We start from the raw sequence: 23,364 nt of genomic DNA, 5'->3' as shown, positions 1-23,364 counted from the left end.
TCATTTACTTGTCATTTTCATCAGAGATCATTCTTACTAGTTTTGTATGCTACTGAATACATCTTTCCCTAATTATTTCTGTTTTACTAAAATGAAAATAAAATTTTTTTTCTTGGAAACAAAATTAAGTCAAATTAATTCAACAGCTGCTGAAATCTCACCTGAAATTTTAAACAGCTCCAAAGCCACAAAAGGAGAAGACAAACACATTAGCTTTAATATAGCTAGTATGCAATAAAAATGAAAAGATCTACTATGGGAATGTTAACACAAGTACAGAAATCGATTAAAGTATGTTCACTAAAAGTCCTGTCATTAGCATTTTTATTTAGTACAATATATGCTAGAATATAAATACATAACAATATGTCCTTTCTTATCACAAGGAGTCTTTTATACAACTAAAATCCATGGCCAACATTTTATATGGCAAAAGAAAAATAAACCGAACCTGTAAATTCTCAGAAAGGACCAAGGATATAGGAAAATAATGCATTTTATATAAATTATAGAGGACAGTTACAGTGAAAATCCATTACCTTCCTCTCTGACTCAATTTAACAAAATAAAGTCAACATGTATTATCCCGGGAACTGCTAAGAGTGCATGAACACTGTGGCCCTTTCAAAAGACAGTGGTCAAAGACAAACTGTTATCTCCATGTCATATATTGTTCTTAGTTCTTAACTGGAGTTGAGCTTCCTTTCATAGTCTTCTTTAGGTGGTGGTAGTTTGGCAAGATTTTCATCAGGAAATCCAGCTGTAGTGTCTGGGGCTAAAAAGATAAGATAATTAAGGACTGACAAGCAGAAGGCAAAGTTAAGAGTATCAGGCAGAGATAATTACCACCAGGCCAGGGAAATATAGGTGATTTTCACTGGCTTATTTCTGCTTACCTGTTTGTTTTGTTTTTGTTTTTTTTTAATTTACAATGAATATATGTTAAGTTTGGTAATAAGAAAAAGCTGAAAGATTTTACATGTAAAAATATACATGACTCAGTTTTCAACCCAGCTTTTGTATACTTTACCCTGGCCTCCAAAGTTAAACAGTTCTGATCACAGACAGCAACATAAGTAGAAACCTGGAGCACCCAGCTTTCTGCAGGACCTACACAGCACGCAGCTGCAGTCCTCATCAGCTCTTTACCCTTCCGCATCAGCTTTGCCCAAACTTCCCTCACTGTGAAACTCAGGAGGGGCACTCCTGACAAATACGGAGTTTTAGACCCTTGCCCTTGACACTGGGGAACCCTTCTTTTAATAAGGACCTCTACACATGATCACTGTGATCACTGAAACGTGGAAAACAGTATGTGTTGAACTTCAGATGTTCCTACTTAATTCTAATCTCCCTTAACCCAATTAGTTTCTCCCTCTTCAATCATCTTTGCTGTTATACAGAAAGAGAGTAAAAAGAAAAACTGGATTTGTTCTTATTGCCTTTTAGTCTATAGAAGTCATACTTGCTTGTAACAGTAATAAAAGCCAAAAGTTAGAGAAACAGAATAACCCAAAGAGAACTGGAGTTTTAATTTCTGATAAATATGGCTAAGAATCAGATGCAAAGTGGTAAATATCTTGAAAAATATTTTCTTTTGGGGGAGGGGAGAGAGGCTGGGTAACTAAAGCACTATATTCTGGGCCAGACAATGAGGCTTAAAACAACAATCAGAATGTCCAAAGAAAGCTCCAGATGCCCTATTTATCTCCTAAATGAAACCCTAAATACATATTCTTCATTATTCTTGGTTCTCACGAGGAGGAGAAGATAATTTCTCATAAGCCAGGGAAATACCCAAAGCCATTTGCATATTCACAAACTGTGTTTATTTTCAGAAAAGTCGTCTATGTTGGTAAACTAATAGATGGATCCAAGCTGGCTGTCCAATATAAATTTGGTAGGGTCATTCCTTACCCTGAAGGATTAATATTTTAAGACTGAATCAACAGTTTATAAAGTTTGATGACGCATCCTCAGTGAAAACACGTAAGACTAGGAATAACATTTCTGGATTTTCTTTTCTATCAATTTGTCCTTGTCATCTTTGTATATATTTTTGATAATAACTTAAAAGACTGAATAATTTCATTGCAAATAAATTCTAACTTTAGGAATGTTTTTCTGATGTTTTATTTTAACCATTTGCTTTTTAAATGGCAGACCGCTGCCCCATTGAAACAATTATGTGGTATTTTGGGGAAAATCAGCAGCCCGAGAAGAACTTTTTTTTTGAAGTATAATTAACAATGTTATATTAGTTTCAAGTGTATAACATATTGACTCAACAATTCTATACATTATTCAGTCCTCACCATGATAAATGTAGTCGCCGTCAGCAGCCACACACTATTATTACAATATTACTGACTACATTCCCTGTGCTGTACTTTTCATCTCTGTGACTTATTTTATAATAACTGGAAGTCTGTACCTCTTAATCCTTTTTATCTGTTTTACCCATCCCCTCCACCCACCTCCCTGTGGCAACCACCAGTTTGTTCTCTGTATTTAAGTCTTTGTTTCTTTTAGAAAGAACTCTTTTTAAAGAAAGGGTCTAGTACCTGTGGTCGCTCCGTCTGCACCCGACGAAGGCAGTCTGCACCATAGATCACCGTATTCTCAGGGATGACTTCAAACGTATTTAGGTTGCAGCAAGCCCCAATGATGCAACCACTTGTCAATATCACGTTTCTGCCCACATATGCTGCAGTAAAAACATAGAAAGAAATGCAATTTAAGACAAATGAGTAAAATGTTAACTTTTTTCTAGAATGACTTCAGTATTAAATTGCAAACTAGCCTTAAGAAAAAAATTAAAGGAAATATTTCAGTTCAGAGTTTGTAAAGCATACAGGCAGGCGCCTGACTAGTATTAAATGGATTAAACCAGAGCTTTGCTGACATGTGACCCTGGGCAAGTCACTGTAAATTCTATGAGCAAGTTTATCTATAAGATGGAAAGACTGACCTACTTAATAGTTTGTTGCAATGTAAAGGAATAAGTGAGATATTAAATGTAAAGTGCCTAGCACAGGTTTGACACATAGTAAGTATATAATAAATAGAAAATAACAATGATAGTAATAACTGGTAATCCACATTAAAATAAAAACCGTTAGGTAGATTAACAAAAAGTCTAATTTTATTATTTAAAAAAAGAAACGTTTTCTTTCATGCCAATCAGGACCAAAGGTAAATCATTATTCTATTTTTTTAAAAAATCATTATTCTGAAGTTGTCTCATTGTTCAGGTTCTTTCTGGACTGCAGTGGGACACGCTCTTGGAGCTCTTTCCAGTAGTGGTGATGACCTTACATGACCTCCTGCCTAGCTCCATTTATAAGTAGCTTCCATTTGTCCTGACTGGCTACGGTAAAGCAGTCCTGAAATTAAAGAAAGCAAATTGCTAGAGAAAATGATTTTTTTCTTTAATTCTGCAGTTACATTAATCAACTAAATTATCAGACATTAGTATTTAACAGAAATCTTTTTCAAATTTTTCATCTGAATATTATGATTTAATTCAATCCTGATTTAAATGTACGCAGCTGAATTTTTTTTTTAAAGGGGGGGGAGGGCCAGAGGGAGAGGGAGAGAGAGAATCTTAAGCAGGCTCCACGCCCAGCCTGGAGCCTGACACGGGGCTCAATTTCACAACCCTGAGATCATAATCTGAGACAAAATCAAGAGTCAGATGCTTAACCAACTGAGCCACCCAGGCAGACCCACGGCTGAATTTTTAATTCAATGTATTAAACACATTATTAAGTTCCTTAAAGGCAAAGAATTCGTCTCATGACTATTTTAGTCCGCTTTCAACCATACGTTCCTTCCACTTTGCCACGGTTTCTACTTAGATTGTTTTCCAGGACACAATAAAGAGAAAGGAGGTAATCACTTTTCGCAATAAAATTCCAAATATAGCTTACCTTTTGATTCAATAACATTATTATCTCCCATTTTCATGGCTTGGGAATCTGTGAGCCAGACTTAAGTAAACACTGTAAATGTGTTCATCTTTTCTTCCCTCCACTAATTCACTATATCCTTTTTTTTTTTTTAAGACTTTATTTATTTATTTGTCAGAGAGAGAGCGAGCACAAGCGGGGGAGGGGGGGCAGCAGGCAGGGGGGGAAGCGGCTCCCACTGAGCAAGGACTGATGTGGGACTCTATCCCAGGACCCTGGGATCATGATCTGAGCTGAAGGCAGACACTTAACCCACTGAGCCACCTAGGTGTCCCTAATTCACTATATCCTTATCCTGCACTGAGGCAGAGGACAAAGGCATGGGAAGGGCCACGCAGCCCCAGTCTGGCCAGAACTTCTTGCTCAGTGCAGCCTGAAAGTAAAGTTTTAATCTCTGAATACGAGTATCTCTAAGCAGATATAAATGCCTTCTATATTTTTTTAAAGAAATGAGCATCTTTTACCCCAATTCTATGAATAACGTATTTTCATGATTGTCTTCAGAAAATTAAAATTACTTATCACCAAATCACTTAAAGCTAACATGTTAACAGTTTGATATATCTTTATATAAACACATATAATTCCCTTTATATAACTGGGAATCAAACTCTATAAAATCAAACTGTATAAACTTTCACCGCTCACTTTATTTGGTTCAATTAAATTTGCAAGCAACCATTATTCCATACCATTAAAATCTTTAAAAACATAGTTTAAAATGACTGCTAGTGGCTCTATAGTGTGCTTATAGCTTAACTTATTTAAATATTTTGCTATTGTTAAACATTAGATTTTTTTTCCTCCAAGTTTTCTTATCATAAAATAACGTTTTGCTGACACCGTGAAAATATTTTACTATCTTTTTAGAGTACAAAAATCAAGCATAAGAACTGGTAGCACTCGGGGGGAAAAAACAAAGAATGAAATATTTCCATGCCCATCCACCATTTCTTTGCATTAGACAACATACTGTTAACCTAAACTATACAGGAATCAAACGGACAGAGCTGTGGTTCTTAAATCAGAATAGAAGCCAGGATTCCTGTTTCTATGTCTACTGCCACTCAGTCACTGCTACCTGTCAACAAGTTGTAGCAACAGGAGCAAGATGGTACCTAAAGATATGTCTGTGTGTGCATGAATGCAACCTTATAATATATTTGATATATTTGATAGCTAAAACATGACAATTTCTATGGAATAGATTTGGATACTAAAGACAGCTGGGAAGAAGAGTTTACTTAAATTATTGTAAAGGATACAACAGCCAACTTCAAACACATTATTGGTGCCAATGATCATAGGTTTCGGTTCTGGATCTTCAGTATCAGGGGTGATATTATCAGGGTGACTATAAAAAAAAGAGACAAATCATCAAAGTCAATAATGCAATAAGCAATTCTCTTGTTTTAGAATTCGGGTTCATTCTTGCAATTTTATCTCCATCAAGCTTACTATATGTAACTACATGAGTAATTTCTTAGCCCAAGTGAATTCTTTATCCTCTGTGCTGAAGAACTGATTCTGAGTTGAAAGAGAACTACTGAAATGTAAAGAAGCCATAGGCAGATGCCTAAAGAAGTCATAGATCAGCTTTCCTTTGCTTATTATTAAAGCCCAAAGCCGAGAGGGCCTTTCCTAGGACAAGGTAAAAATGTTGCTGGCTATCATTTTTAGCTTGTTAAATTGGAATCAAAATCATGCCTGGCTTGAAAAATTTCCATTCCTAATAACCATTTGAGATTGTGAAATGCAAACAGATATCCACATCAAATAATTATTTTATGTTGTTAGGTAGTTTGAAATATTTGGAACATAAAATGTTTGTGGTCTAAGAGGAAGCCATTTTTTAAATGGAGCTTTATCTCTGACAGTTGAGTTACTACAGAATATAGCTGCTGTCAACTGACTTACACTAAAGGTGCCAAAATAGATTTTAAAAAGAAACTGCTTAATATAGTAAGAAACTCCCAAATTCTAAGTAAGCGTTAAGACAAATCAATCTCTTTATCACATTTAAATATTTTCCCAAGGTCTTTCTTACAAATTCCATACATTGTTGCTATAAATTAGGTATAAGCTTGAATTTCCTGCCAAATTTTATCTAGAAAGCTTTACAAACGCTTATGAAAATTTCATAGGTATGACAGTCTAGTTCACTAAGATCATGTACATGTTTAACATTTTATTATTTCTTTAATTTTCAAAGTTAAAAATTGCCTCTATACCCCCCAAATTTTCAAATACAATTCTGGGCGCTACCCCCACAAAGCATGATGAAAATATACATCAGAGTCAGGTTCATGTGTCTGGGCCTCAGTAATAACATTTCAGCCAGAACGGACACATCCAATCTAAAGGTTCTCTTCAGGGTGGTCAGCACAGCACTTGGTCTCTGGAGTCTGGAAATGTTTGCTTAAGGCACAGAAGAGGTAGTGACACGTAAGGGGAAGGTTATCAGACCCAGAGGAGGGGATTCTAGTCAGCCACCGATGAGTCCTCTCCCCTTGGACAAGTCTCATTACCCATCGGTCTCTGGTTTCCTCATTTACTAATTACTTGTGTTGAAAAGATCCTTAATGTTTCTCTAGTTCTAGAATCGTGGGCTTTCCAGATGTCTGTTGTAAAAGGTTCCTACAGACAGCTGAAATTAATAAAAGCACAACCTGTGGTACTTAGTTCAGAGTCTCTGTAAGTCTTACTCACGCATTTATGATAAGCGCCTGTTCTTCTATGAGGTTACCTTCACCAATCACGATCGGCCCGGCTTCGGCAATAATTCGTGCTTTAGGGTGGATCACCGTCCTAGGTCCTGTTAAAAATAGGATGAAACGGGATTACTGGTGGAGGCTCAGCTTGCAATAGGAGGGGAAGATGACCGAGGGGGGCTGAGGCTATTGGGAGGCACACTTCCTACAGTGTGTGCCAGGCACCACACTAGGCACTCTACAGACGCTATCTCCTCGCTGCTATCCACAGCAGTCACTGCCAAATCTCAAGCCAAGGTGAGTGGAGACAGCACAGGCTCTGGAGCCAGATAGCCCTGGCTCACCGACTATCTGGAAGCCTCTGTTATCTCAGCAGTGAAATGGGGGTGGTGAGAATACCAGTCTCGCAGAGTCGTTGTATGGATTAGATGAGATAATGTTTGTAGACACAGTATTCTGGCACATTGTTGGCAAGAAAAATTAATTCCCTTCCTTGCTTTGCTTTCCCTCATAAAAGTGAGGCTCTCTTATGATGCTGGTGCGTTCTCACACTAGTGAACCACGTAAGGCTTTCTTATGCTAGCGTACTAGAGTTAGTCTTTTTATTAAGCGGCTAAGAGGAAAGACGGGTGGAATGGGAGACAGGAAATACAGAAACTAACCTTATCTTTGTTACTTTGTCACCATCCCTACAAAAAGCCTCACCATCGGAGGGAGGCAGAGCTTCTGTTGTATCTGGTCTAAGATACGATTTTAACCAGGTAAGGGTTGAAAAAGCTTACAGGGAGGCGGTGGAAGGAGTCAAATGTGATTACTGGAGTCCTAAGGCTCTGGAATAGGCCGACTGAGGCAATGACTCCCATCTCAAATTGAAGGGAGCAAGAAGGGGTCTACCACATCCATTTCACCATCAGGGTGGAGAAGGCACTGCACTGCTTAAACAGTGCCACGATTCTGGAGCTAACACATTCCTTCCCCTCGTTCTTAAGTTCCTGAAGGCCTAGTGTTTTGGTGATAATGAAACCACTCACTAGAAAATACCACCTCACTTTCGCCACTCCCTGCAGCACCGGCCCCACCCATCCACCCCCAACGCCAAGGCTATTTTTATTGGTAAACAAGCACACGCGAGGTAACCGGACTCTGGAAGTAAGAGAGGGTGGGTAGAAAGGTTGACAGAAGGTCCGGGGAGGCAGTCAGGAGGATGACACTGTCCATGTCATTCAGTAGTCGATTGTGTAAATTAATTGATTCAATAATCATTATCTGCTTGTGACAGGCAAGACGCAGTGTTGTATGTCACAGGGAAACAAAAGGGAACACAAGCTACTTTTGCCCTTTTGAGCCTGCGTATCTTCTTTATCTTGAAAACTGGAAATACTTAACATACTCACACACAAATGTATTAAAATAAATAAGGAGGTGTTCCTGGTGCCTAGAGAATTGGAAGGAACCTCCATGCAGGTCTATTTTTCCCCTAACAATGAAGAGCCGGGGACTCATAAGGAGGGTGGGGCCCGAGACAGGATGCACGGTCAAAGGACCGCACAGTCTGATAAGAAACAACACGAGAGAGGCTTTGTTATTTCTGTCACCTCTGGCTCCCCAAATCCTCAGCTGCCAAAGTAAAATTTCCCTGGCAATTTCTCCTATTCAGGGTAGAAGACGGGATCTCTCAGATCTCTGGGAAGGTTCTCAAGTAAACATGTGTGCCTTTTTTTTCTTTGTTAAAAAAAAATGCATACATTTATAAAAGTATTATGTGCCCATTATAAAAATTCAAACAAAGCCAAAAGCGAAAGATCCTCTCTTTATGCTAATCCTAATCCCTAGAGGTAACTATTCTTAAAAGTTTGGGGTATATTATTCCAGACTTGAGTTCTACTGTATACTTAAGACCTGTAAATGTCACTGTATATAAAATATATTTCATCATAAAGTTATAGAACAAATAGAATTTGAAGGTGGAAAAATATGGATTAAAGGTACAGTTTTTTTTAAAAATCAAGGAATAGTACTTGTTATTCTGCAGTTTGCTTTATTCACCTGAAAAATCATGCCGATTTTTTCATATAAGTACATTTAGCTGGCTATTCAATGGTTGAATAGTATTTCATATCATATTAACATACCATAATTTATTTAACCAAACCCTTAATGATGGGCATTTAGATGTTATCACATTTGGGGGAGAAGTGCTAAATAATACTGAAACAAACACTGGATTCCTTTGAAATGAGAAATTTCTTAGAGGTCTTCCAGCTGTGTGAACCAATTTAAGTCTGTAGTTTGCACAATACCAGATTTGCATTTTACTCTAAAATGTTCTATGATAGGGACGCCTGGGTGGTTCAGTCGGTTAACCGGTTAAACGTCTGCCTCCAGCTCAGGTCATGAATCCAGGGTCCTGGGATAGAGCCCCGTATCAGGCTCTCTGCTCAGTGGGGAGTATGCTTTTCCCTCTCCTTCAGCCCCTCCCCCCAATGCTGCTCTCTCTCGCTCTGCTTTCTCTCTCTTTCAAATAAATACATAAAATCTTAAAAATAAAAGAAAATGTTTTATGATAAAAGGGACAGATCATTCAATTTTAGGTTCTTTGTAATTAAAACCCTGCCGGCACCCCACCCCTTGTCTACAAAGTCCAGACTCTGGCCTCCACCACGTAAACGCTATATGCTTCATCTCTCAAATGCCTGTTCTCTCATCTATAAAAAGATGAGATCTAGAGCAACCTACTTCACTGTGTTGAAGTGTGGATTATACGAAATAATGTCTGAAAGGGAGATCACAGGGTCTGGCCCATAGTTGTTAAAAATGGGAGGTTGTGACACTATCTGACACCAAAAGCTATTTGTGTAACTATCATAATAAGCAAAACAACTCCTTCTGGTCTGAGAAACAAAAAAAGAGTCCACTTTATTCCTCTACTCAGATTATTAGGGTGGTAACTCCTTTTAACCAGCAGGGAGAAATTTACATATTACTGTAAAATAGTAAAAGCAAGTAAACAAATATTTTCCGCACTAGCGTCAGAATCTTAGACGGGGAAGAGATCATCATGCTGTGACAGAGAGCAGATCCTCTGCCACTGCCAGACAAGAAGCCAGAGGCACGAGATGTTCTGCTGGTCCTCAAGCTGTAGCTTTTGACAACAAGCAGACTTGCAAGAAGCTACCTGAGAATGGACTAGTACGACAAGGTTATCACTGAACCCTGTCTTTAAAAATTGCTCTAAAGTGTAGCTTTGAAAACAACTGATATTTCCATTTTCCCCTTTCAAAAACGATATAATTACTACATGGTAAATATACAAACACAAATTTAAGAATTTTTTTTTTTAATTTATGTGACAGAGAGACAGCCAGCGAGAGAGGGAACACAGCAGGGGAATGGGAGAGGAAGAAGCAGCCTCCCAGCAGAGGAGCCCGAGGTGGGACTCGATCCCGGAACACCGGGATCACGCCCTGAGCCGAAGGCAGATGCTTAACGACTGCGCTACCCAGGTGCCCCTACAAACACAAATTTAAAAAAAATTTTTTAAATGAAATTTTAAAAAACAAAGACATGATCCCCATGTCTTACACAATTTTTAAATATAATGTCTGAGCTATTTTAACCAGGCATTTTATGGTTGTTATTATCATTTTTATGATTATTAATAAGTTAGCTAGAAGATAACTGGGAAACTCCTGGTTAGAAATCTGGGCGCCCTGAGATAGAAAGCCAGGTCACCAGCCTGGATGAGACCTGTACTTAAGACAGCACCTCCACCTGCTGGCAGCACTGCCAAACTACAAGTCCTCGTGTTTTAGGGCGGAAAGACCATAATCGGTCAAGTATCAACTTTGAATTGTGAAGTAACAACAAAAGTCATGGGTGGTAATAAACTGAACAGTTCCTCTAAATCTCTCGTAGGTCTTTTGGGGCAGAGACTAGAGAAGTCAGTACACAGGTACTTCGGCATGTGACTGCTAAGATTTTGGTTTGGACAGCTTGCTAAAGGGACATTCCGTTGCAGGTGTGCGGTCCGCAGTGTGGGCTTTTGTCTCTGCACGGTTTTGTGCTGGAGGATGGCACCAGAGAGCCCCGGAGTCCAAGGGCTATTCCAAGTCCTGGGCGGCCGCAGAGACTAAAATGTGGGCACAGACTGCTCCACTCTTCTACATGCGAGAAGCACTTTTACCTAGAATGGGTCTGATTTCAAACCAAGTTTAAGGGTCTTGAGGTTAAAATGCTTTAAAAACAAAAACCTGTCACCATGGAAAGATTTTTTTTAAAGGTGTGAACTTTCTTGGAGCTCTCACTGGCAGGGTAGTTTGTATATTTTCTTACCAAATGTGCTGAAACTCTATTTGGCTTATCTCCTTGTTTGGATAAATGTGTCTAGAGTTGGAGTTGCCTTACCGGCTGATGAATTATTTTTCTAAATGGTTGGCTGGGCTTGATGCAACAGAGCCAGAAAGGCATTCCTCGCATCAAATTTCCATTCCCCTCATTTGGTAAAGGACATTTTTCCTGTCTATCTTTGCCACAGAAAGCAATCTTTGTGCACATTTTCATATGTCAATAAATAGTTCAAAAAGCCACAAGCTTTTTCCTTTGAAAATTAAAACAATTCTTTTGACCTGGAAGCTGAAGTACCTGTAAGAACTGCTTTATATTTGATGAATTTCAAGTCAAAGCCACTGTTCTTCCTTATTGAAAAAGATTTCCATGGTAAAGGGAAGCTTTTGACCTGTATTAAAAACTTTAATGGAGAGAAAGAATAAGTGGGACAAAGGACTTCCATCTCAAAGTTTTACCACCGTGTAGAGTTCTGCCTTCCTACCGCAATTTCCCAACCAAGCCCTGTCCTAAGACCAGGAGACTGACTTTCACCCTATAATGGGACTATAGAACTGTGATTAGAAGACTTCCTGAAATGTTTTTCAGCTTTCAAAGCAAAATTTAAGGAAATAATCCATGGCCCAAGAATCAAGACAGCCTAATTACAAACAGGCTTGATACTATGAAACCTTGCTTACCCACATTGTAATTAACAAGAGAGCTGTTATTTTTCCCAAGGTCTGTTTCCTGGCAGCCTCTAATGAAAGGGGTCAGGCTCCAGCAGAGTCTCAAGTCAGAGAGTTTCTGCTTAAGGACAATACTTCAAAGCTTCAGACCAGTTTCTTTGATAAACCAAATACCTGGTTTTCTAGGAGAATAGAATTTTTTTCTCTAGGAGAATAGATCTGGTTTAAAGTTCTACTACACCACCGAAACATAGAAAAGGAAAAAATTACTTTCCTTCCAAAACATTTTCAGAATGGAATAATTTGGTAAGAGTGTAACCAACTAGGGGACGGAAAGTTATGCATAACATCCTATGAAAAATCCATTAATTCAACTACACTTAAGTTTACTGCTATTTAATCCAGAAAAATAGAGCTTTTTAAGTGTTCAAATCTCCCTATCCATAGCGTAAGAGAAAAAACTTTATTCTGGTAAATTAAGCAAAAATAACAACAACAACAACAAAAAACAACAACAAAAGCCATAAATTGAAAAACAAAACAAAACATGGTGGAGAGAGTGAGTTTTAATTAAATAACTTATCTCTACTCTACCAGTTGATTTAACTTCCTATCTCCCTGGAGCTTTTTAATCTGATGTATTACATCAGAAAAATGAATTAGTAGTAATCAAAAGATTTCACATTTAGGTATATTGAGGGGGCAGAGGGAGAGGGAGAGGGAGTGGCAGAGAGAGCATCTTAGGCAGTCTCCATGGTCAGGGCACCCAGCACAGAGCCGGATGTGGGACTTGGTCTCATGACCCTGAGATTATGACCTGAGGCAAAATCAGGAGTCAGACATTTAACTGAGCCACCCAGGCGCCCTGATTAGAGATATCTTACACAAATAAAATAATGACAGAAATAGTTATCTAAATACCAATTCTGGACAGTTTCCGTACTTACATATACAGTTAAGAAACACACACAAAACAAAAAACCAAACAGAACAAAAGGTAAGAAACACATAATGAAAATGAAAAATTGTGAAAGACCAAACAAGTAACTATATCACTTCTGAATCTTTTCCTTAATTTTAAAAATTGAGATGTTTCTGTAAAGTATTTTAGCAAATTAAAAAAAAGGGGCCAAAAATAAACATAACAAAAATTAATTTAGATCCATTCTATGATAAGCTTCAAATCACTAGTTAAAAAATTATGACTTCTTATGCTATAAACTATCATTGAAAATCTGTGTTGAACTGTCATTGTACATTTTTATCACACAGCCGTGTACTATCGGGCAGAGGAAAAACCTATATGGAAAGTAGATTTAAACACTGTATTTCCTTACATAACTTCAACACTTAGGGAAGGTTGGTTGATAATAAGGATAAAGAAAGGAGAGGAGCATACAGTAGTGAAAGACAGCAGGAGAAACAGGAAAGTGAGCGCAGACTCCTGATACCCAGTGGTCCACCTCTCTTTTTCATAGGAAAAAGACATTCCTGNNCCTATTCTACAAAAGCTTCTATAAGTAACGAGTTTTTTCCAAATCAGAAAGACACATATACACAAACATGTATATAGACCTTGGTACGTTTATGCCAGCAGAAGTATCTACACTATCCATGTATCTGCTATACAGTAGGTATAATATACTTAGTTTAGAATGCAGAAGAAGTAGAAATGAAAGGGAATATTTGTGTAATTAGCAACATTATTTTAGTCTTACTTTCCTTCTAATTATAGAATACCTTGTCAGCTAATGAGATTCCTCGAATCATGATGAAAACCATAAAAATACCAGATTAAAAATGCAGAACAGCACTTTGATAAACACGTGGCCATCATAATTTCTCCTCACAGAAAGTCTGCAAGCTGTTTAGTAATTAACAAAGAGTTAACATAGCACTGAACAGAAACTGTGTCATCTTCTAAACTTTGAAATTCTGTCAATTTAAAATAATTAAATAAATACAACCTGGCAAATTCCTAATGATGTCCCATAACAATGGCACAATCTTTACTTGTTCTCTAAGATGTGATGCCTAAATTGGTTGGAGGCTTAGACTTAATAAAATTCACAATTTTTTTTCCTATTAAAGATACTGTCAGTATAAGGGAACAGGGCATATTTTCTCTCTGACAGCTCTACTCGGGTAACATGCAGCTGCTAGTAAGGACGGTCTCATGTTAATAAAGCTACAAGGGCATGATATGCAGCGAAAACATATAAAAGAACGAGTGGCTAAAATGTAAGCTTGGGAGAACATAATCATGTCCATACAAGCAAGCTGCCACCTGTTAAACTGTTCACTTGATTTCAACGTTGGATCTCACCTCTAGCAAGGCTATACAATGTTAAGATTTAATGGTGCGATTAGCTAGTGTTAGGATTTGGGCAATGACTTTCACAAATATTCTCTTATTGAATCCTTCAAAAACCTATGAGGTAGGCACTCCTATTTTGCATGTCACAAAAACTGTTAATTGCCACTCAATCTCCATGCTTCCCTCTTCCCTGGTAACAGAAACCTACCGGACGGAGTGGGGGAAGCAATGCGCCCAGTTCAAACTACGATCTCCCAGCCTTCCCTGCAGTTATATGTGTCCATGACATTAAATCCAAGGCATCAGACATACAATGAGAAATTGTGTGGAAGTTTCAGGAAGACTATTTAAAGGAAGCTGACTCAACTGGGAGGTACACCCTTTTGTCTCCACTCTTCCCTTTTCTTATCCAAGATCACTCTTGGTGCTTTAGCTATCGGATTCTGGCCTACAAGGCTGGAGCTCCTGGACGATCAACTACCTAGCCCTCAATTGCCCAACTCTATACTTATTTATATAAAAGAATAAACCCTGCATACTAAGTCACCACTATATGCAGCTGAACCTAATTCTAATACACATTCACCCCCAGATGGGGAAAATGAAGGTTGGTGAGGTTAAGTAGTAGAATCAGGGTGGGGGCGCCTGGGTGGCACAGCGGTTAAGCGTCTGCCTTCGGCTCAGGGCGTGATCCCGGCGTTATGGGATCGAGCCCCACATCAGGCTCCTCCGCTGTGAGCCTGCTTCTTCCTCTCCCACTCCCCTTGCTTGTGTTCCCTCTCTCGCTGGCTGTCTCTATCTCTGTCAAATAAATAAATAAAATCTTTAAAAAAAAAAAAAAAAAGAATCAGGGTGTATCAGCAGGTAAAGAGCAAGGATGCAACCCAGGTCTGTAAGACTCCATGGTCCACACTCTTAATGGTAGTATGTAAGCTCCATGAAGGCAGTACGTTTGTCTGCTGTGTTCATTGCTGTGTCCCTAGTGCTAGCATAGTGCCTGGCACATAGTAGGAACACAACTGATGTTTCTCAAATAAATGAATGACTTTATTATATTGCCTCATTAGTTTATCAGATAGAAGTTTTAAATATAGAGTCCATCAGGGCACCTGGCTGGCTCAGTGGGTGGAGCATGCGACTCGATCTCAGGGTTGTTTTTTTTTTTTAAGATTTTATTTATTTATGTGACAGAGAGACAGCCAGCGAGAGAGGGAACACAGCAGGGGGAGTGGGAAAGGAAGAAGCAGACTCCCAGCGGAGGACACCGATGTGGGACTCGATCCCAGAACGCCGGGATCACACCCTGAGCCGAAGGCAGACGCTTAACAACTGCGCTACCCAGGCGCCCCGATCTCAGGGTTTTGAGTTCGAGCCCCACGTTGGCTGTAGAGACTACTTAAAAATAAAATCTTAAAAAAGTGTCCATCAGACTTAATTCTTTTAGAAATATTAAACGCTTATACGAAAAATACATTATTTGGTCAATAAAATTAGGACATCAGTGAAACAAATATATAAAACCTAATTAACTGTAAAGCACAGAAGTAAATTAAATTACATCAATTTTTGAGAAACAACATTAATAAACTATTTCCTTACCTATGGTTACATCACCCCGGATTTCACTTTCTACACACACAACTGCTCCAGGAGCAATCTTCACACTGTAGAAAGAAAAAGGTAATATTCACTATGGGTACATTTTAAAAAATATTGTTATAGAAGCTATCTTGACACTGTGGCGAGAAAAAGGTTTAAAAAATGGATTAGAACAATTGTAAGAGAATAAGGTATTTAATATATTTTAAAATTCTCTGGAGGCATACTATCCATTAGCTAAAATTAATAATGATACTTTATTAAAAAGCTTGAGGGAGTGCCTGGGTAGGTCAGTCGGTTAAGCAATTGACTCTTGGTTTCTGCTCAGGTCAGAATCTCAAGGTCATGGGACTGAGCCCCGTGTCAGGCTGTGCTCAGTGGGGGGTCTGCTTGAAATTCTCTCTCTCCCTCTGCACCCACCCCCTGTGCACATCCTCTCTCTCTCTCTAAAATAAATAAATAAATCTTTTTAAAAATAATAAAAATAAAATGCTTGAGGAAAGAGGCTTTGTATTCTTTTAACATCAGCACTGTTTCCAAATAAGATAAAGCTGAATACAACCTAACTATCCATTAGCAAGGGACTGGTTAATAAACTGTGGTACACCACAGTCTAATACACAGTCATCAAAAAGAAAGAATAATCCTGTATGTAAAGATGTGGAACAATTTCCAAGCTATATTAAGTCAAAAAAAGTCAAAGCCAGAAAATGGATGGTATATAATACACTGTTATTTCTGTAACAAAGAAAAAAAGGATGTACATTCAAAATACTTAACAATCAGCAAGGTAGTATTGATACAGAAATCAATGTAGAGATTAAAAATTTACAAAGATTCCTATTTATTCTCTAACTATGTGTTATAAAACTGCTTATCGAGTGATATAAATTGGAGTCCTAATTGTCCCCAAATTACTAACTTCCAAATAATTTACTGATGCTTTTTGATGTTCTGTGATGTCCTGTCTGACCCAGCGAAATCTAGCTAAATTCTGACTTAGCTGAGCCACGAGCTGACGTGCAGAACTGTACCAAATGACTTCCCCCTTAAACTGATAATCGTTTGGTAACTTGTTCTCATGAAGTAAAGAATTTTTTCTTAGGAGTAATGATATTATTCATGGTGTTAAATGTGCACTCATCTATAAAATAGCAGCAATACCATGTGAGCTATTTTGATTTTATAATCCTATTTGGGTTTTTCAAAATTTTGATTGCTAGTTGTTCACGGCAAGATACAGAAATACAGTAATTTTGAGGCGCCTGAGTGGCTTAGTCGGTTAAGTCTTGGACTCTTGATCTCAGCTCAGGTCTTGATCTCAGGATCGTGAGTTCAAACCCCCCATTAGGCTCCATGCTGGGTGTGGAGCCCACTTAAAAAAAAATGAAAGAAAGAAATACAGTAATTTTGTATATTGACTTTGTTTCCTACCTTGCTAAATCCACTCAGTTCACATAGATTCTCTGGGATTTCTCACAAAAAGAATTTGTTGTCTGTGAATAGGGACAGTTTCATTTCTTCTTTTCCAATCCGTATGTATATTATTTCTTTTTCTTGCTTTACTGCCCTGGCTAAGACTCTCAGTACGATATTTAATATCCTTAATCTGTTCTGGCTCCATAAGATCAACAAAACCTACCAAACTATCTTCCTAAGCATGAATGATGCATTTTAAATAAATTATTAAAACCTGGTATGTAAAACAGTTGAAACTTCCTTTTTTTTTTTTTTTTTTTTTTAGATTTTATTTATTTATTCGACAGAGATAGAGACAGCCAGCGAGAGAGGGAACACAAGCAGGGGGAGTGGGAGAGGAAGAAGCAGGCTCATAGCAGAGGAGCCTGATGTGGGGCTTGATCCCATAACGCCGGGATCACGCCCTGAGCCGAAGGCAGATGCTTAACCGCTGTGCCACCCAGGCGCCCCCAGTTGAAACTTTCTTGACCAAAATGTTAATGCTTTGGTTTATAAATTTTCTAAAAAACTTGTTTGTTTCTTATTTTAGCAAATGTTTTTCAACCAGTAAGAACCATAAATGTAGAGTATAATGATTCACTCACATCAATATTATTTTTTAAGTTCTATAAGTATTCATGTATGAAAATACTTGCTTATTTTTAACTTATAGTTGATAGTATAAAAATGGTACTTTCTATTTGTTTTTCATGTCTTTTTTGGGACATTTCTTTGGCAAAAAAATTGTTATTGCCAGGTCTTCTTTTTTTCCCAAATGTTTTACTGTGAGACAGGTTCCTGTTTTTATATTTGTCCTCCTTGATGAATGCAAATTTTCATTATCTGTAACATGAACTTGTATAGGACATGCTTGCCATTCTAGCAAAATATATGTGATTAGCACATTAAATTTCTCTAACTTTTTTTTTTTTTTTAAAGATTTTATTTATTTATTCGACAGAGATAGAGACAGCCAGCGAGAGAGGGAACACAAGCAGGGGGAGTGGGAGAGGAAGAAGCAGGCTCATAGCGGAGGAGCCTGACGTGGGGCTCGATCCCATAACGCCGGGATCACGCCCTGAGCTGAAGGCAGACGCTTAACCGCTGTGCCACCCAGGCGCCCCTAAATTTCTCTAACTTTTGAGCATCATTTACAACTGCTGCAATTAATACAGCTGCACTAGTGTATAACTGAATATTTGTATTTGCTTGAATATTTCCAAACTAACTCTGGAGGAACAGACAAGGTACTAATAATATTCATCACCTTCAGAGAGAGGAGCTGGAGAGCAGGGACACAATGGTAGACGGAAACTTTTTCACTACATGCTCATTTTTTATTACATGCCCACAAATGCACCGCCTATTCAATATATAAATAAAACAAAACAAAAAAGATAAAATTTTCTTAACACCAGGTGATAAGGGGGTCCTGGATTCATTTCCATAATCAGGGTGAAACTTTATCCCCATTTCCTTAAAAAGGCTCCCTCAAATCATGATCCCTATATGCCCTCCCCCACTTAAACTTTATTTATTTTACCTAAAAATACTTTCTTGTAACTCTTAAGTATCATTTAATTAATTTTAGACTTCTTAGTTTCCTTTTAAGACCAGGTGTTTTTTGGGTTTTTTTTTAAGATTTATTTATTTATTTGAGAGAGAGAGAGAGAGCAGGAGGGACAGAGGGAGAGAGAATCTGAAGCAGACTCCACCCTTGAGCCCGATGCAGGACTTGTTCTCACAACCCTGGGATCACGATGTGAACCAAAACCAAGGGTCCGATGCTTAACCCACTATGCCACCCAGGTGTCCCCAAACCAACTTTTTTGTTCTTTAAATCATTGTTCCCATTGCTTCAACAACTATCCTTTTTAACCAAGGATAAAATTATTACTCATTAGTATTTTTCATTACTTTCAACCTTCAAATACCCAGCTATCACAAATATAATCCTATTACGCCATATTCACAATGGCATTGGTCACAATATTTCTAAATCACTGTCTATAACTGTTCTGTGTCATATTGCATCCAGGATGCTTGATACTGTACTAGCAGAAACATGACACAAGTCAATGTGTAAGAAATAAAAGGCTGTATTATGAAAGAAATATGAATACTTGAAATAGTCAGTATAATCATATTCTGGTCCATTTCTTATATTAGTTTGTTCAAGGAAATGAGGTGTTTTTGCTTTTCTATTTATGATGGCAATCAAACGATGATGCACCTATAATTGAACTAAGACACTTGGGCACTTTTGTGGACAATATCAGGGCACTTCTTGGAAAATATTGTACCAATATGCATCAGGAAACATCAACATAGTCACAATGTTCGACCGCAGACATCTATTCCTGGAGTTCTAACATCAAGAATTCCATAGGAGGAACATATATGCAGAATTTGGAAATGTTATTTAGAATAATGAAACTGTAAAAGGGGAGGAGTAATGAAATAAAATATAACCATCAACTTACTGGAATACTATATACTCTGTAACAATAAAAAAAAAAAAACGAGATAAAACTACCTTTTATAGAAAAAGTTTGCTCCTCCCTGTGACACTGCACTCGAGACATTAGGCCTAGAAGCAGGTAATGATAGTCAGAGCCACAGTGAGCCCACCAGCTCCCCTTCCAATTGTTTAGTTCTCATTCTTAATAATGGGCAGAGAGCCAGAGATTATCAGATAAACCTGGAAAGCCTCCAACTAAAAAGGAAAAAAGCAAAACAAAGAGGAAAAAAATAGTTTGAGGAAACACAGACAATTCAGGCAGTAAAAGAAAGCGTAAAAAAAAAAAAGCAACTTTATAATTCAGAGAAATAAGAGCCACTACTGCATAAAACGAGACAGAAGTCTATGAAAAAGGAATAAAGTCTAAGAAAGAGCTCCTAGAGATGAAAAACATGACCAAAATTTGAAATCACTAGGAGCGTGGTTAAAAAAAAGAGGTCTTCCAGAAAGTAGAACAAAATGGGGAGGAAAAAAAAAAAGAAAGAAAGAAAATAGGACAGAAAAAATGGGAAAATTAGAGAATCCAAATAAAAGAAATCTCAAGGGACGCCTGGTTGGTGCAGTCGATTGAGCGTCCAACTCTTGGGTCAGCTTAGTTCCTGATCTCATGGGTCCTGGGATAGAGCCCTGCACTGCATTGGGCTCCAGCTCAGCGGGGAGTCTGCTTCTCTCTCTCCCTCCCTCTGCCCTCCTCCAAGGGAAAAAAAAGAAAAAAAATTAAATTTCTCTTCAAAAGGAGAAAATAATTTGTGGAAAAAAACTATTAAGGAATAATACAAGAAAATTTCCCACAATGAAAGGACATTAATCTCAACTCTAAAAGGATGAAAATGCAAAGGACGCCAGGCCAAGTCACATCATCTTAAGATTTCTGAAAGCCATGCTAAAGATCCCTACCGTTTTCAGAACTAAAAAACCAAAACCAAAATCAAAGTCACAGAGAGGGATTAAAATCATCAGAATGCCATCAGCGTCCTCCATAGTAATACTGGAGGCTAGAAGACCAGAACACAATCCCTACAAAATGCTAAGTGAAAACGATGTTCAAACTAGAGCTACCTATCCAGCCAGACTAGCAATCAAGTATGGAAGAATAAAGACATTTTCAAACTTGCAAGAACTTAAAAAAAAAAAAAAATCTCCTAAGTACTCTTTATTAGGAAGCTGCCGAAGGATGTACTAAGCTAAATGAAAGAAAGCCAACAAACAAGGTAGATTCTAGAAACAGAGGCCCCAGTGTCTGAGGACAGAGGAAGATTATCAGGACAAGAGCCATGCATCAGCCTCATAGAGCAAAGATGAGAGAGGGTTTCAAGGGGAAGATCTCCAAGAAAAAAAGAAGAGGAGGATGATGACGACGATGACAGATTATGTGATGATTACTACATATTTGGTATATCTGTCAGAAGATCTGAAAATCATCAGTACACAGAAAAGTAAGGATATGAAAAAAATGAACTTATTTTGTTAAATTTTAGATTAATTCAGGTTGAGGGTCCACAGAAAATTCAAGGGAAAGGACCAGTAAGAAAGTGAAAACACAGAGCTCATGAGAGTTCTAGACCAGAAATAAAGCTCTGAGAGTCAGTAGGGTACAAACTCTTTAACATGTCTCTCCATCATTCACATTCCAGAATCTTCCTAAATATTCCCTAACACAAGTGCAAAGTAACACCAAAAATATTTTTCTTAAATCATACGAACTTCCCTACTGAGAGGGAAAACTAAAAAAAAGAGACATACACAACTTTTTCTCCTACAAATTTCAGTAAACAAACCTTTCTACCACTGAGAATTTTCAAAGCTCTAAGTAAAAAGAATATATACCAAACAAAAACTAATAATCCCTGAGTCTGTCTCTAAGAAATATTTGTGAGATCAGACACAGCTACATATGTTTCCATCATTTTGACATACAGTGACTTTCTACAAGGCACAAGTTAAGGAAATTCTAGAAGTGATGCATCTGGATTATGTGTCCGACTCTGCTGCATCACAGAAAAAATATAATCTTTCTACCAAGTACATGAAAAACTTCAGTACCATGGAACAGAAAGCAGAAAATGGTCCGACCTTCTCATCTCACAGATGAGGAAATTGAAGCCCAGACACTAGAAATTTCCTTAAGTAGTTTGTCCCTGGGGCATCATTATCCGAACACCATTTTTTTTCTTTTAGTTTGAAAGTTTCCTGGAAACATCCTGACATATTGGATATTTTTCCTGTGAGAGCTGAATGATGCTGTCCTTGAACACATCACCATTTGTAAATGCTATTCCTCTGATGCTTTTCATTTAGAGTGGGTGTGTGTTACAATAATGCAATTTTATTAAGGCCCTGATCAAATAAACTAGGCTTTATAACACGCTTTTTGTTTTAGATCTTATTTCCAGGTTTCCATTTCCTCAGCCTCTCTCTCACTATGATTTTTTAGGAAAAGAGCATTATCTAACATTTAACTTGTCTTAGACAAGTGGCGAGAAGAGCGATTCCCAAGAATCCCTCAGTCCAATGCTTAAGGGAGAGGACCCAGGTAGAGTTTGTGACCCGATCAGCATACTTCTCCCTGAGGCATAAAATAATTAAATTCACCACTAGACCAACTAAAACATGGTCCAAACATCTCCGTGCAGACTCCACTGAACCTCGGAGTGGTGGGGCTGGCGGGCTCAGATAGCTGGGAGGAAAAGTCTTAGCCGAGGACCTACTAAAATAACAAGGCAACAATATCATCTCCACTGTACACTACTATACACTGTACACTATTTTCATAGTAGGTCTGGTCCTCTGTAGCTTATGAAAAAAGATTACAGTTACCTGCCTCCATAGAAGAAAACCCTAAATTTTAATTCATTACAACAGAACCAAGGTTTGTCGGTTTTCCTGTTCAAAGAAGAGTCGGTAGAGGGTGCTCAACGCAGCTGTTTTCGAAAATCGTTAACGTAAGCACTTCTCCCATCCAAGTCTTTGCTTTCCACCACCAGTTCCCAGCAGTGAAGACTGCTGAAGAGGCCACCACTGCGGTCCTCACGTTTGCAAAGGAGCTTATCCACGCCGAGCGGAACGTCTCACACAGTTCTGGTCCAGGCGCAGCCCCCTCTAGACGAGCAACAGCGACGCGTTTACACAAATACACACCGCCCACGACGGGCAGGAGGGGGCTGGGGTGTGGCCAGCACTTCCGCGGGTGTCTCGGAACGCACGGCGGAGGATGCTGCCACAAGCCGCGGACAGTCGCACCAAACGCAGCAGGATTTGGGGGGAGCGGGGGTGTCACCCCGTGTCCCGGGGCAGTGGGCGACGACGGCGCAACGCCTCCGGAGACCCTTTCTGCGCCGGCGGCTAGCGGAGGAGGGCGGCGGGATCGAAGAACGGAAACCTTCCCGGCACCGATCCCACATCCCTTCCCAATCCTCCCTTACACCCACTTCGTCGCTTCCTTCCTCAGCGACCGCCAAGTCTGGGCTTTAAGAACCATCCAGGCCGAGTGCCCGGGATAAGACACCATCTTAGTCCCTACCTCTGGCGACCAAGAGCAGATTTTCCACTCCTGCGGAGTGTAGAAATAGGCTTTTCTTAAACAGCGGACTCACCTCTTTTGAGCCTTCTCCGCCATGGTTTGGACCCTGTCTCCAATTGGAGCGGAGATCGACACAACCGCCTGCGTCCAGCGATGATCTCTACAAGCGATTGGAGCGCCTGGCAGGATCGGGGGGGGGGGCGGGGCCTGCTGGGGCTGGTGGTTTCTCCCCCTGCTGGGTGAGGCGGCAGGTGC

At 38.8% G+C, this 23,364-nt stretch overlaps 1 protein-coding gene across 1 annotated transcript; it reads right to left on the bottom strand.

Moving 5' to 3' along the window:
• Positions 1-194: 194 nt before the first annotated feature.
• DCTN6 (dynactin subunit 6) lies at positions 195-23,281 on the bottom strand. The gene is made up of 7 exons (XM_008686571.2): positions 23,183-23,281; positions 15,611-15,675; positions 6,681-6,786; positions 5,237-5,325; positions 3,933-3,980; positions 2,565-2,707; positions 195-775 (listed from the first exon to the last, which is right to left on the bottom strand). The coding sequence occupies exons 1-7, from the start codon at positions 23,203-23,205 to the stop codon at positions 677-679; spliced, it is 573 nt and encodes a 190-aa protein (XP_008684793.1). The 5' UTR covers positions 23,206-23,281; the 3' UTR covers positions 195-676.
• Between the last annotated feature and the right edge of the window lie 83 nt (positions 23,282-23,364).

The sequence above is a fragment of the Ursus maritimus genome, unplaced genomic scaffold, assembly GCF_017311325.1.
Source record: "Ursus maritimus isolate PB19 unplaced genomic scaffold, ASM1731132v1 scaffold_28, whole genome shotgun sequence".
Taxonomy (NCBI): Eukaryota; Metazoa; Chordata; class Mammalia; order Carnivora; family Ursidae; genus Ursus; species Ursus maritimus.
The sequence above is the reverse complement of the archived record's forward strand: the minus strand, read 5'-3'. Positions and strand labels throughout refer to the sequence as shown.

Excerpts from the sequence above, each read along its gene's own strand:
- DCTN6 (XM_008686571.2), bottom strand. The coding sequence starts at position 23,205 with ATGGCGGAGAAGGCTCAAAAGAG. Across the intron at positions 15,676-23,182 it reads GCGGAGAAGGCTCAAAAGAG|TGTGAAGATTGCTCCTGGAG; the intron begins GTGAGTCCGCTG and ends TTCTTTCTACAG. Across the intron at positions 6,787-15,610 it reads CCGGGGTGATGTAACCATAG|GACCTAGGACGGTGATCCAC; the intron begins GTAAGGAAATAG and ends TATTTTTAACAG.